This window comes from Engystomops pustulosus, chromosome 2 (genome assembly GCF_040894005.1).
Source record: "Engystomops pustulosus chromosome 2, aEngPut4.maternal, whole genome shotgun sequence".
Classification (NCBI taxonomy): domain Eukaryota; kingdom Metazoa; phylum Chordata; class Amphibia; order Anura; family Leptodactylidae; genus Engystomops; species Engystomops pustulosus.
This window is the reverse complement of record NC_092412.1, coordinates 168,541,912-168,557,153: the sequence shown is the minus strand read 5'-3', so window position 1 is coordinate 168,557,153 and position 15,242 is coordinate 168,541,912. Positions and strand designations below refer to the sequence as shown.

The 15,242-nt window shown below is 42.4% G+C and overlaps 1 protein-coding gene across 2 annotated transcripts in view; it reads right to left on the bottom strand.

The window, feature by feature from the left end:
- Positions 1–15,242, bottom strand: part of CACNA1S (calcium voltage-gated channel subunit alpha1 S) — an 817,957-nt gene that overhangs the window by 553,992 nt on the left and 248,723 nt on the right. For both annotated transcript variants that reach the window (XM_072137243.1, XM_072137244.1), the window contains exon 16: positions 1,018–1,111. In XM_072137243.1, coding sequence (XP_071993344.1) covers positions 1,018–1,111 — 94 coding nt within the window. The remainder of the gene's footprint in view (positions 1–1,017; positions 1,112–15,242) is intronic.

Here is a 15,242-nt window from a genome sequence, read left to right as displayed (position 1 = left end):
ATTTTACAATATACTCTCAGTATCAATTCCTTACTGTTTTCGAGATCTCTGCTCACTTTAGTTTGTTAGTAATAGGAGCTGCTAGTAAAGGAAATAAGAGCACAGCAATTCAGAGTCAGTGCTCTTGGTGTGTGTCTCTGTGCTGCAGACACAAATGGCACTTAGCCAACCCTGAAGGTGTGCGGCTGCGGGCTTGCTCCTGTTCTCTGTAATAAATCAGCTCTCTACCTACCGGATACTTGCCCGGCATGGATGAGGCCTGTACCTCCGGTACCCAGTGAACTTGACCCAGACTAGGCAGCGCTTAGCCATAGTACGAAAGGGAATCCAGCTGCCCCCAAGCCCAAAACGGTTAGGCCCCAGTGGGGGATGATGCAATAGCATCAGCTTAACAGCCTGGCTAACACATCCATCTTAGCATGCAGTGTGTATAGTAGTCATAAGGGCTAATGCATACAAACATGTGCTCGACCTGGGCCTTAACCCGGCAAACTCACTGCTGGAAGAAAGAGGGATGAGAGATTCCCATAAAAGCCCCATGGCTCGCTCAACTGCTTGGTGAGACACTGTGTGACTAAGTGCCATAGACTATGGGAGCAGTAATACAGCTGTAAATGATGCTGCCTAATCATCAGCATGTGTGTTATAATTGTGTGTGTATAGGTTACTGTATCTGTAATACATGTAAGTGTGAATGTAAAACTGACATTGAATTTATAATTTTTATTTATAAGATTCTGTTCCCTGATTGGAAGAGTTGCTAGTGGTAGTGCATGTGAATGCACTCAGCATTACAGGAAATGAGGGTAAGCTGTTTTGCCCCTCCCTTAGCTGACGTCATAACCAGGAAATGCCAACCTAATCCCAGAGAAGCTGGAAAGATATTATAAAAAGGGCCAGCAGCATGATATAGGTACCGTTGACTCTAAAACTATTTTTGGCCAGGTAACTTCAGAGTCATATTTTAAGGATTTATAAGAAAAAAATAAAGTAAAATCCCCAAAAATATTTCCTTACCTTGGCTGTTGTTGATATTCCATCCACCTTTGCTTTTTGTTCTAACTTCTTTGCTAATAATAGCTTTTCTTCTTCAGACTTATCTGGCTGTGTTCTAGAAAGAACCACATCTATCATTATCATAGTAAATAAGGTTAGAAAAGGCATCCCCGCAGTCTCATTTTATGTACCTGCTTTTATGTGGCATTGCATCAAATCCCTTGGAAAAGTCTAGATATGCAACATTTACAGCCTCCCCCAGTTCCAGTGTAGAACTTACCTCCTTAAAGAAACTGCTGAGATTAGTCTGACATTAGTCTCTCATACATAACCTTACAACCTAGCATCAGCATGGGTGTATCAGAACAATATTCCAGGATAGTATCTCTTTCAAACATTTTCCTCACAACAGAATTAAAACTCTCAAGTCTGTAGTTTCCAGGAACGTTTTTTTGAATATGTTTGTGTATATTGGCACAAATTAGCATTTGCTATGTCTTGTAAAACAGATCCTGTCATTAATGAATCTATAAATATTAAAACTAATTGTTCTCTCTATTACAGAATATAATTAATGTTATATCTGTGTATGCCATCTAGGCCCAGTAATTTCTCTATTTTGGCAGTTTTGAGCTGGCAGTGCACTTCTTCTTGGGTTAAAGTGTTGATATTCAAGAGAATTTACATTATTCCTCATTATGTCTTCCACCATAGGATTTTTCTGACTAAAGACAGATGAGAAGGTGAAATTCAATAGATTGGCCCATTCCTCAATTCCCGCCACCATGTCCCCCAGGTTATTCCTCAGGCGGCCCACACTCTATTGTGTCCATTGGGTCTATTGTGTCCATTGGGTCTATTGGGTACCCACTCTATTGAAAACTTTTTTTAGTTATACATTTTTTGGGATTACTTTTACTTTTTTTGTCAGTTTTTCTTTAAGTCTCTATTTTTGCTGCCTTTGTTTTTTTTTTTAGAATGTATTTTTCTCTCTGTAATGCAGTAACGCCTTCCCACAATCTTTGTGTTTTAGCATTTACAAAACAATAGTAGGATCAATAGCATGTTAACCTTATTTTCAGCTTGGTGACCAGACTCAATTTTTAGAATCTGACAAGTGGCGCAATGTTTGGTTATAACTTCGGAACACTTTAATATATCCAGTTGTAAGTTATAAAATTTAAGTGAGCACCGGTAACGGCTTACTGGTAACATCCACTGATCAAAAAAATGGCCGCACATCTTGGCGAAGATCTTCACTACCCGTCATGTCATTGGGGAGCGTCGATTGGTCGCCATGACAGCCTCGGTCTTCTGATCAGTGCATCGTAATAAATGAGGAGGGAAATCCCCATATACTGTCATACTGTAGCATGGGATTGATCAGACAACCTAGGGTTAAAGTACCCTAGGAAGTCTGAAAAATAGTAAAAAAAAAATTATAATAAAAAAACCTAAAAATTCAAATCACCCCCCTTTCCCTAGAACTGATTTAAATATAAATAAACAGTAAAAATCATAAACACATTAGTTAATGCCGCGTCTGAAAATGCCCAATCAAAATATGTTTTTTCACTGCGTTTAGCCGCTTAAAGGAAAATAGTGCCCAAAGTTGAAAATGGCACTTTCTTGCCATTTTAAAAAATATAAAAAATTAAATAAAAAATTTCCCCATTTTTTTACAGAATTTTGAAGTGCAATTTGTTACACAGAAAACAAACCATCACACAGCTATGTACAGGGAATAATAAAAGTTATAGATTTTTGAAGATGGGGAATGAAAAATGAAAACGCAAAAACGAAAAAGGGCTGCGGTGGAAAGTGGATAAAATACCCCAAAAAACTGATAACTAAACTGATAGGCCATAACATTTTTTAGTAATTCAAACATATAAGGGCTTGTTATTTGCAGGGTAAACATATAGATAATATGTATTAATTTATATATATTTAGTTGCAGATAAAATATATAGATAATTAATTTTGGGGGTCTAAAGCTTATTCATGAAATTTTATTAACTATTTTAAGGGGGGACAAACAAAATGATCAATTTTTATTTTGGAATTTTAGCACTTTCTTTTTCTTTACTCACCATAACAAATATTTTATCTGTATTCTCTGGTTTACTACGATTACGGTGATACCTCAATTTTATAGTTTTTCCTATCTTTGCTCAGTTTTACTGAGCAAAACCAATATTGGAGGAAATTGCATTGTTTTTACTATCAACAACTTTTCAGTGGCATAACTTTCGTAATTTTCTGTTGACAGATCTGGTTGAGGGCTGATGTTTTGCGAAAAGAGATGTTCTTATCAGTCGTATTATATTAGGGCACATAACTTCTTTTAAAAACATTTAAGTTCTGTTTTTTTGTTTTTTTTTTACGTCGTCGTGATTACGAGACTTTTATTTTATTTATTTTATTATTATTATTGTAAAATGATTTTTACTGTCTTTCACTCTTGGACTTGAACAAGCATTCATCTGATCACTTGTTCAAGCCCTTACACTTGTATAAGCCCTTGTAAACTTGCATTGTAGTCTACAAAGGTGTCAGAAGTGCCCGACATAGAAAGTAAGCGTGTCAGAAGAAGTACCCTTAATGGCCGCCGTAAAAATCTGATATGGCGGTCATTAAGGGGTTAAGAATCCTCTCATTTTTCCAGGATGGGGCTTAGAATTATTTTATATTATTGAACAGGTTGCTATGGATGTGGGGATACCCAATATGCAGTGTATTTTCCTTTTTTTGTAAATTTACTTTTATGATTTGTATATGTAATGGGGCATTAGGGTATCTTCATTTTTTTTTTACACTTTTTTTTTATTTTGACGGTTTTACTTTGTCCAAGGGTGGGACATGAAGTGATCATTTGATCACTTGATCAGTATAATATACTGCAATACTAATGTATATATACATAACTCTTAAATTTACGATCACCAAATTTTGCACAGTTGTTGGCTGTGACTAGAGTATGTCTTAGACCAGGTTTTGAGACAAAATTTTTACCCCACGCTTTCCAAAACCCACTTATTAACGACCATATATAGTAAAGCTATTGTCTGCTGCTGCTGAGGCAGTTAGAAGCTGAGACATGATTGGTTGCTGTTCAGGTCATTCATATGAGCTCTGTGCTTTGATCGGCTACTACAGGCAATGAGTAGAAGACAACTTATGTGTGAGTTAAGATGGATAGGGATACAGAGATAGGGGGAGATTTATCAGAAATGTCTGAGGTTAAACCGTTCAAGTTGCCCATGGAAACCATTCAGAGATCAACTGTAATTTTATAAACTTGAGCTCTGAGACAGTCAGTAGACTCAAAGAAACATTCCCGGCGACAGTCGACTCAAAGAAACATTGCCGGCGACAGACAGTCTGAGAAATTCATAAATACATATAATATATTTGTTTTTAACCCATTCTATTTTGTTGCAGCTAAGAGCAGTTACTTACTATCCCAGGCAATGCCAGGAGCTACAGCTAGTATGTAATCTATATATGTATATATGAAATTGAGAGGGTGCTGCTTTGATATAGATGAATGAGGGTATGCTGCTATGAAATATGGGACGGTTTATGAATTAATAAGCTGGTGCTGTACATTAATTAGGGTATGTCGATGCTCTATAAAAATATCTGGGCACTATATAAAGTAGGGACTACTGTATATAAATATTTTTATTGGGTAAAATATATATTTATCATAGTACGTAATTAATGCAGTACTCGGCCGTGCATGCTATCTCTGCCAGGCAATTTGTCTATTTTAGGGGTTTCGAAGAGGCGCTGAACCTCTTCCAGGAATAATCGGTGGACATTTAACCCCTTACCGATATTTGACGTAATAGAACTGCATGGTGGGAGGTGCGTTCCTGAACGTAGCCGGCGCCAGAAGCTGCATGTGTTGGCTGTATATTATAGCCGACACACGCGAGATTTCTCTGATTGCGGGCTTTAACCCCTAACACACAGTGGTTGCGCAGACCGCGGAGTGTAAGGGCCATTTAAAGCGAATCGGGGGGGGGGGGGGATCTGCTGCTCCGATTGCAGCCCCAGGGAGTGCCTTCTGACAGGACCGGCTATAACACAGCATGCTCAGTGTGTTACCCATCTGTATTACACTGTGTAAGGTGATGAAGAGCTTGGACAAGCGATAAATATATACACATGTAATAAAGTTAAAAAAAACCACAAAATCGCCAAAAAACCTCACATATTTGGTATAGCAGCGTCCGTAACAATCCATACAATAACTCATTTTTGGACCCGCTCGGTGAACGCCGTAAAAACAAAACCTGAAAACTCGCCAAAAATTTATACATTTTATATAAAATCCCTTCACAAAAATGTTCCAAAAACTGATAAAAAAAAGTTATGTGCGCTAAAATGGTACAACTGAAAAGGACAACTCAACACGTAAAAAATAAGCCTAGCTCTGTCAACCAAAAAATATTAAAGTTATGTCTCCGGAAAGTTGGCGATGCAAAAACAAATTGAGATTTCCTCTATATTAGCTTTTATCCAGTAAAATTGTAAAAATATATGAAAAACGATATAAATGAGGTATCACCATAATCGTAGTGATCTATAGTTTAAAGATAATATAGTATTTTTAGTATATGGTGTATGATCCCCCAAAAATACAAAGAGATTGAGAATTTTCTTTTCACCCATACATTCAAGTGTTAATAAAATCTCATTAATAAGCTAATGACTAAAATGAAATATTTCTAAAGTGCATCTCATGTCGCAAAAAATAAGCCCTTATATGTCCAAATTGCCAAAAAAATTAAGGATTGTATAGCCATTAAAAACTGACATTGCATAATCTGTTCTGAATAGGCGCAGCTTCCCTTCGATGCCCTGGTGTTTTCCCATACAGAAGATTACCACCACATATGGGGTATTGTTATAGGCAGGAGCGATTGGGTATCAAATTTTGTGGAGCATTTTGGTATTTTCTCCACTGAGAATTTGTATATTTTTTGAGAAACACATTCATATAGCCAAAAAAAATGTACTTTTAAAATTGCATCCGATTTTGTTTTAACCCTTAACAAACTTCATAAAAGTTTGTTAACAAACTTCATAAAAGTTGTTTTACATATTTTAAGGGATGTAGTTTCTATTTACATTTTACATTTATTTAGGCCTCTCAAAGTGACTTGAAACCTGAGCAGGCCCCCTCATTAGCAGGATTTTGTGTTTTTTATGAAAATGTGAAAAATCGCACCTAACGTTCAAAGCCCTATAACATCCTAAAAAAATAAGAGAATGCATAAAAAACCATGTCCACATAAAGAAGACATTTGGTGAATGTTAGTTAGTCATAACCGCAAAAAAAACTTAATATGTGTGGAAAAAGTAGAACATTTTGAAGTTTGAAAATCGAGAATGTTTCCAATGTTTCACCAAATATCTGATTTTCTCATAAATAAATGCAAAACATACCAACAAAATGTTTCAACTAACATGAAGTATAAAGTGTCACGAGAAAAAAATTTCAAAATCACTTGGATATGTTAAAGCGTTTCAAAGTTATAACCATTTATAGTGACACAGGGCAGATTTTAAAAAATGGGCCGTGTCAGGAAGGTGAAAAGTGGGTTTAAGGGGTTAAAAGACAATTTACATTATTCCTCACTATGTCTTCCACCAGGGAGAATGTGACATTCAATAGATTGGTCCTTTCCTCGTATAACCTATTGCAGTGATGGCAAACCTTTTAGAGACTGAGTGTCCAAACTACAACAAAGACCCGCTTATTTATCGCAAAGTGCCCACACAGAAATTTAATTTGTGATTTATACACCCTTCTCTGTCACAGCTTTCATTGATAGCAGCACTCTGAGGACACCAATAAAGCAGAAAATAGTCCCAGGTACAGCTGTCACTTTAAAATAGCTCTGTGCACAGCAAGTCCTGGGCTGTCTGGGACTGCAGGAAGATACCTGGAGTCCTCTCTGGTGATGGCCTGGGTGCCCACACGAAGGGCTCTGAGTGCCACCTCTGGCACCAGTGCCATAGGTTAGCCATCACTGACCTATTGAATAATAGGTTATTCGTTAAAGGGCCCACACTCTCCTTTTTCAGTTTCTCACCATTTACATACTGAAAACATAAATTATTTTTTTCAGACTTTTTTCAGTTTTTTTTTACAGAATGTATGTTTCTCTGTGTAATCCTGTTATGCCTTATTGGTACCTTGTTTTTTAGCAACTTAAACGCCTTATCCCTCTCGTTTATAGCTTGACTTACAGTACTAGCTAACCACATTGGCTTTTCTTGTTTTGCTTATACTTTTTTCCACATGGTATGTGTTTTTTACAGAAATTTTTTAGAATATTTGTGAAAATATCCTTTTTGTGGGTGCTTTGTTGAGAACATTGTCCCCGTTTATGCCTTTAAAATTTGCCCTTCTGAAGTTTAGAGAAGTTGTTGCCCCTCTACTAACCATCTTAGCGAAGTATAATAAAATATCAATGATATTGTAGTCCAACCTGTAATTTCGATATTCTGTCAGGTCTGTTGGTTAAGGTAAGATCCAGCAGTGCCACAAAAATCTGCTGCCTTTGAAGGACCTGCAGGTTTCTGATCTCTAGTCTATATAGGGGTAATTGAATTTCCCCATGATGCTTACATTACCATGCTTTGAGGCATTTATTTGACTTGCACGTATGAGCAGTTCCTCTGCTGCCTCTGTTATATTTGTAGACTAGATAGAAAAACCTAGCTAGCAAAACCCTTTTAATATTTTATTATTCTTTTTTCCTCCCCTTATCTTCAACCATAGAGACTCCACATTTTCATTTTCTTCACGGATTTCACCTTGCAGGACAGGCTTTAAGCAAGAATACACATGTAAATAAACCCCTTCCCCTTTTTATTTAGATGATCATTTAAAAAGACTTTAAAAAATCATCTATTTTAACATCCCAGTCATGGCTAATGTCCAGCCATATTTCAATGATACCCAATATATTATATTTTCCAGTTCCTCTATTTTGTTTGTGAGGCTCCTGGCATCGATTTACAGTGGTTGCCAAAAGTATTGGCACCCCTGCAATTCTGTCAAATAATACTCGTTTTTTTCTAGACAATAATTGCAATAACAAATTCTTTGGTATTAATATCTTCATTTATTTTGCTTGCAATGAAAAAACACAAAAGAGAATGAAAAAAAGTCAAAAGTATTGGCACCCTCAGCCTAATACTTGGTAGCCCAACCTTTAGACAAAATAAGTCTCTTACAATGCTCTCCTGGAATTTTAGACCATTCTTTAGCAAACTGCTCCAGGTCCCTGAGATTTGAAGGGTCCCTTCTCCAAACTGTCATTTTGACATCTCTCCACAGGTGTTCTATGGAATTAAGGTGCTGGCCACTTTAGAAGTCTCTAGTGCTTTCTCTCAAACCATTTTCTGTGCTTTTGTGTCATTGTCCTGCTGGAAGACCCATGACCTTTGAGGGAGACCCAGCTTTCTCACACTGGGCCCTACATTATGCTGCAAAACTTGTTGGTGGTCTTCAGACTTTATAATGCCATGCACACAGTCAAGCAGTCCAGTGCCAGATGCAGCAAAGCAACCCCAAAACACCAGGGAACCTCCTGCATGTTTGACCGTAGGGACCGTGTTCTTTTCTTTGAAGCCTCTTTTTTTCCCTGTAAACTCTAGGTTGATGCCTTTTCCCAAACAGCTGTATTTTCGTCTCATATGACCAGAGAACATTCTCCCAAACTGTTTAAGGCTTTCTCAGGTAAGTTTTGGCAAACTCCAGCTTGGCTTTTTTATGTTTCTGTATAAGAAGTGGGGTCTTCCTTGGTATCCTACCATACAGTGCCTTTTCATCCAGACGCCGACGTATAGTATGGGTTGACACTAGAGATGAGCGAGCACTAAAATGCTCGGGTACTCGTTATTCGAGACGAACTTTTCCCGATGCTCGAGTGCTCGTCTCAAATAACGAGCCCCATTGAAGTCAATGGGAGACTCGAGCATTTTTCAAGGGGACCAAGGATCTGCACAGGGAAGCTTGGCCAAGCACCTGGGAACCTCAGAAAAGGATGGAAACACCACGGAAATGGACAGGAAACAGCAGGGGCAGCATGCATGGATGCCTCTGAGGCTGCTTAATCGCACCATTATGCCAAAATTATGGGCAACAGCATGACCATGACAGAGTGACCGAATGAGGCTAGATAGCATCTAAAACATCCAATAATTGACCCTGACACTATAGGGGACGGCATGCAGAGGCAGCTGCAGCAGTGGCAGGCTAGAGAGTCTCATGGCGACATACCCTAAATGGACTCAGGTTTCACCAAAGGAGGTGAAATGATTTCCTATGTGAACAAAAGGTTGACAGTATATTTAGTCGATAACACAGCATGGTGGTGACATAGTGACCAAGTTCCATAACGTATCTGGTGAAACACCCGAAAAATGAGCCTGACACAGCTCTTTTGATAAGGGGACGACATGTGGAGGCAGCCATGGAGATGACTTCCATGATTAAGAGCGACAGTATGGGGCATCCATATTGCGCTGCTATGATTGCAACTTCAGGTCTCCAGCATGGCGGCGACAGATGGGCCGAGTTCCACTATGTATCTGGTGAAACACCTGAAAATTCTGCCTGACACAGCTCGTTTGATAAGGGGACGATGTATGGAGGCAGTGAACTAGTAGTAGATTAAAGGTGCTGCGGTTAAAACTATGTTAGTTGGATCTTGAGATGGAGCTGGCGCTCCGCTGCCAGGCGAGCTTTCGCCAATCCAAGCCCCTGTCTCTAGGCTACTCCCCAAACAGCACTTCTAAGAACCTTTTGTATAAGATCAAGTGTAGTAGCGTTCTTTTAAGTTTGGGATATGGCGGGTGAGGGGAATGTAAACAGATGTGCAAGAAGTGCTGAAATAATATCGGTAAATGATAAAAGTTTGCCAGTATATTTTGTGGATTACACAGCAGGGTGGCGACAAAGTTAACAAGTTTGATGTGGAATCCATGAAAACAACAAAATTCTGCCTGACACAGTTCGTTTGATAAGGAGACAATGTATGGAGGCAGCTATATGGACGACTTTTGGAGGCAGCTATGGCGATGACGTGTGGAGGTAGCAATGGAGACAACGTGTGGAGCCAGCTAAAAAGACGATATATGGAGGCTGCTATGGAGACAATTTAATTTGGATAGTGCCTGTATGTGGCAGTCCAAAAAAGTTTTCAAACCAGAGGAACAGGTAGGTGGTCCTCCAGAAAAATTAAATAAATTGAGTGCCTGTATGTGGCAGTCCAAAAAAGTTTTCAAACCAGAGGAGCAGGTAGGTGGTCCTCCAGAAAAATTAAATAGATTGAGTGCCTGTATGTGGCACTCCCAAAAATTGCTTAAAACAGAGGACCGGGTAGGTGGTCCTCCAGAAAAATTAAATACATAGAGTACTATAGCTAGAGCCAGTTGGCCCTGGCAAAAAATAGCCAGTTTCCTATGCTTTAGTGTACAAAGAGGAGGAGAAGGAGGACAATGAGGAGGAGGAGTGCATACATTATTCAGGTTGAGCTTCTTTCACCTGGTGGAGAATGAAAATCCGGAGAAATCCAGGCTTTATTCATCTTGATAAGCGTCAGCCTGTCAGCACTGTCAGTCGACAGGCGTGTACGCTTATCGGTGATGATGCCACCAGCTGCACTGAAAACCCGCTCGGACAACACGCTAGCGGCAGTGCAGGCAAGAACCTCCAAGGCGTACAGCGCCAGTTCGTGCCACATGTCCAGCTTTGAAACCCAGTAGTTGTAGGGAGCTGTGTGATCATTTAGGACGATGGTATGGTCAGCTACGTACTCCCTCACCATCTTTCTGTAAAGATCAGCCCTACTCTGCCGAGACTGGGGACAGGTGACAGTGTCTTGCTGGGGTGACATAAAACTGGCAAAGGCCTTGTAAAGCGTACCCCTGCCAGTGCTGGAAAAGCTGCCTGCTCGCCTACTCTCCCTCGCTACTTATCCTGCAGAAGTACGCCCTCTGCCGCTAGCGCTGTCAGAAGGGAAATACTGTTTCAGCTTGTGCACCAGGGCCTGCTGGTATTCATGCATTCTCACACTCCTTTCCTCTCCAGGGATGAGAGTGGAAAGATTTTGCTTGTACCGTGGGTCCAGGAGAGTGAATACCCAGTAATCGGTGCTGGAATAAATTCTTTGAACGCGAGGGTCACGGGATAGGCAGCCTAGCATGAAATCTGCCATATGTGCCAGAGTCCCAACGCGCAAGAATTCACTCCCCTCACTGGCCTGACTGCCCATTTCCTCCTCCTCCAACTCCTCTTCTTCTGCCCATACACGCTGAACAGTGAAGGACTGTTCAAATCCCTGGTCAGACCACACATGGAATATTGTGTACAGTTTTGGGCACCAGTGTATAAAAAGGATATAGTAGAGCTGGAACGGGTGCAGAGGAGAGCAACCAGGATTATTAGGGGAATGGGGGGACTAGAATACAATGACAGATTACAAAATTTGGGATTATTCAGTTTAGAAAAAAGACGACTGAGGGGAGACCTCATTACAATGTACAAGTACCTGAACGGACAGTACAAGGATCTCTCCAAAGATCTTTTTATACCTAGGCCTGTGACCAGGACAAGGGGGCATCCTCTACGCCTAGAGGAGAGGCGATTCTACCATCACCATAGACAAAGGTTCTTTACTGTAAGAGCAGTGAGACTATGGAACTCTCTGCCGCAGGAGGTTGTTATGGCCGACTCTATGTACATGTTCAAGAGAGGCCTGGATGACTTTCTGGAGAGAAAAAATATCACGGGTTATGGGGATAAAACATTTATTTAATTCTTGAAGGTTGGACTTGATGGACTTGCGTCTCCTTCCAGCCTTATATACTATGATACTATGATACTATGACTGAACAATGGTCCCCTTTTCTGTCTCGCCAACATTCTCCTCCTCTTCCTCCTCATCCTCCTCCACCTCCTCCGATATGCGCTGAGAAACAGACCTAAGGGTGCTTTGGCTATCAACAAGGGAATATTCTTTCCCGTCTCTTGTGACGAGTGCAAAGCTTCCGACTTCATGCTGACCAGAGAGTTTTTCAACAGGCCAAGCAGCGGGATGGTGGGGCTGATGATGGCGGCATCGCCACTGACCATCTGTGTTGACTCCTCAAAGTTACTCAGCACCTGACAGATATCAGACATCCACGTCCACTCCTCATTGTAGACTTGAGGAAGCTGACTGACCTGACTACCAGTTCTGGTGGAAGTTGACATCTGGCAGTCTACAATCGCTCTGCGCTGCTGGTAAACTCTGGATAACATGGTTAGTGTTGAATTCCACCTCGTGGGCACGTCGCACAACAGTCGGTGAGCGGGCAGTTGGAGGCGGCGCTGCGCTGCCCTGAGAGTGGCAGCATCTGTGCTGGACTTCCTGAAATGCGCAGATGCGGCGCACCTTCGTGAGCAAATCAGACAGATTGGGGTATGTCTTGAGGAAACGCTGAACTATGAGATTTAACACATGGGCCAGGCATGGCACATGTGTCAGTCTGCCGAGTTGCAGAGCCGCCACCAGGTTACGGCCGTTGTCACACACAACCATGCCTGGCTTCAGGTTCAGCGGTGCCAGCCACAGATCAGTCTGCGCCGTGATGCCCTGTAATAGCTCTTGGGCGGTGTGCCTTTTATCACCTAGGCTCAGCAGTTTGAGCACCGCCTGCTGTCGCTTAGTGATGGCACTGCTGCTGTGCCTAGAGCTACCGACTGATGGCGCCATGCCCACGGATGGTAATTCGGAGGAGGAGGTGGAGGAGGGGTGGGAGGAGGAGAAGGCATAGTAGGCCTTTGAGACCTGGACCGAGGTAGGCCCCGCAATCCTCGGCGTCGGCAGTATATGAGCAGCCCCAGGGTCAGACTCGGTCCCAGCCTCCACCAAGTTAACCCAATGTGCCGTCAGCGATATATAGTGGCCCTGCCTGGCAGCACTCGTCCACGTGTCCGTGGTCAGGTGGACCTTGTCAGAAACGGCGTTGGTCAGGGCACGGATGATGTTCTCTGACACGTGCTTGTGCAGGGCTGGGACGGCACATCGGGAAAAGTAGTGGCGGCTGGGGACCGAATACCGAGGGGCGACCGCCGCCATGAGGTTTCGAAAGGCCTCGGTCTCTACCAGCCTATAGGGCAGCATCTCCAGGCTAAGCAACTTGGAGATGTGGACGTTGAGGGCTTGGGCGTGTGGGTGGGTTGCGCTATACTTCATTTTGCGCTCCAGCGTCTGGGGTATGGAGAGCTGAACGCTGGTGGATGCTGTGGAGGATCGTGGAGGCGAAGATGGGGTTTTCGCACGGGAGGTGTTTGGGCTGTGGTCCTGGGCAGGGGGCTGACTAGCAGATGACAGAGGGGAAAGAGCAGTGGTGTGCCCGGTCAGAGGTGAACGGGCTTGGTGCCATTGAGTGGGGTGTTTAGCATTCATATGCCTGCGCATACTGGTGGTAGTTAAGCTAGTAGTGGTGGAACCCCTGCTGATCCTGGTTTGGCAAAGGTCGCACACCACAGTCCGTCGGTCATCCGGTGTTTCTTTAAAGAACCTCCAGACTTCTGAAAATCTAGCCCCCGCCACGGGAGCTTGACTACGGGCAACATTTGGCGCTGATGCACCAGCTCTGGCCCTGCCTCTCCGTCTGGCCCCACCACTGCCTCTTCCAACCTGTTCTGCTATAGGACTCGCCTCCGTCTCAGAAGCACTGTGTTCACCCGGCCTATCAACCCAGCTTGGGTCTGTCACCTCATCATCCTCCGATCCCTCAGTCTGCTCCCCCCTTGGACTTCCTGCCCTGACAACAACTTCACCACTGTCTGACAACCGTGTCTCCTCATCGTCCGACACCTCTTTACTCACTTCTTCCACTACGTCAATAATGTCATCATCACCCACAGACTGCGACTGGTGGAAAACTTGGGCATCGGAAAATTGCTCAGCAGCAACCGGACAAGTGGTTTGTGACTGTGGGAAGGGTCCAGAAAACAGTTCCTCAGAGTATGCCAGTTCAAATGCCAAATTTTGCTGGCACTGACAGCACACAACTGGATTTTGTGCTGTGCCTGATGACTTTGAGCTATAAAATGAAATAAAGGTAAAAAAATAAATAAATCAGCAAACTCTGCCTAATTCTAATCAAACCCCTAATAAATTGTCCCACTTTGGTGTTTGAGGTGGATATGCGTGTCACTAAGAGCTAAACACAACGGTCGCAGGTCTCCCAGCAAATTCCTCACAATATGGTACTAGCTGCACTACTAATGCCAGCAAGCCCAGCCACAAGCAAACAAAAAAAAGGAAAATATAACGCTATTGTAGGCCTTAGTAAGCCGTTGGGGTTCTCCTATGGCTATTTTGTAGCCTACACTGAAAGCACACTGCTTTGCAAGATGAGTTTGAGCTATAAAATGAAATAAAGGTAAAAAAAAAAAAAAAATCAGCAGACTCTGCCTAATTCTAATCAAACCCCTAATAAATTGTCCCACTTTGGTGTTTGAGGTGGATATGTGTGACACCAAGAGCTAAACACAACGGTAGCAAGTCCCCCTGCAAATTCCTCACAATATGGTACTAGCTGCACTACTAGTGTCAGCAAGCCCAGCCATAAGCAAATAAAAAAAAAATGTATAACGTTATTGTAGCCCTAAGAAGGGCTGTTGGGTTCTTGTAGAATCACTCCTGCCTAACACTATTCTAATAGAACAACCTAACGCTTTCCCTGACCAGCAGCAGCTAGGCATCCAGACACAGACACAGAATGGCATCCAGACACAGAATGATCCGAGCAGCGCGGGCAGGGGCTAGTCTTTTCCAGGGTCACCTGATCTGGCCAGCCAACCACTGCTATCGACGTGTAAGGGTACCACGTCATGCTGGGTGGAATGCAGAGTCTCCTGGCTTGTGATTGGCTCTGTTTCTGGCCGCCAAAAAGCAAAACGGCGGGAGATGCCATTTTCTCGAGCGGGCGAAGTATTCGTCCGAGCAACAAGCAGTTTCGAGTACGCTATTTGGATGTTAGTTGAGGTTCTTGGAATCTCTCGTCAATTTTTCTTTTCCGTCCACATCTAGGGAGGTTAGCCACAGTGAAACTTCTTGATGACACTGCGCATGGTAGACACAGGAACATTCAGGTCTTTGGAGATGGACTTGTAGCCTTGAAATTGCTTATGCTTCCTCACAATTTTGATTCTCGAGTCC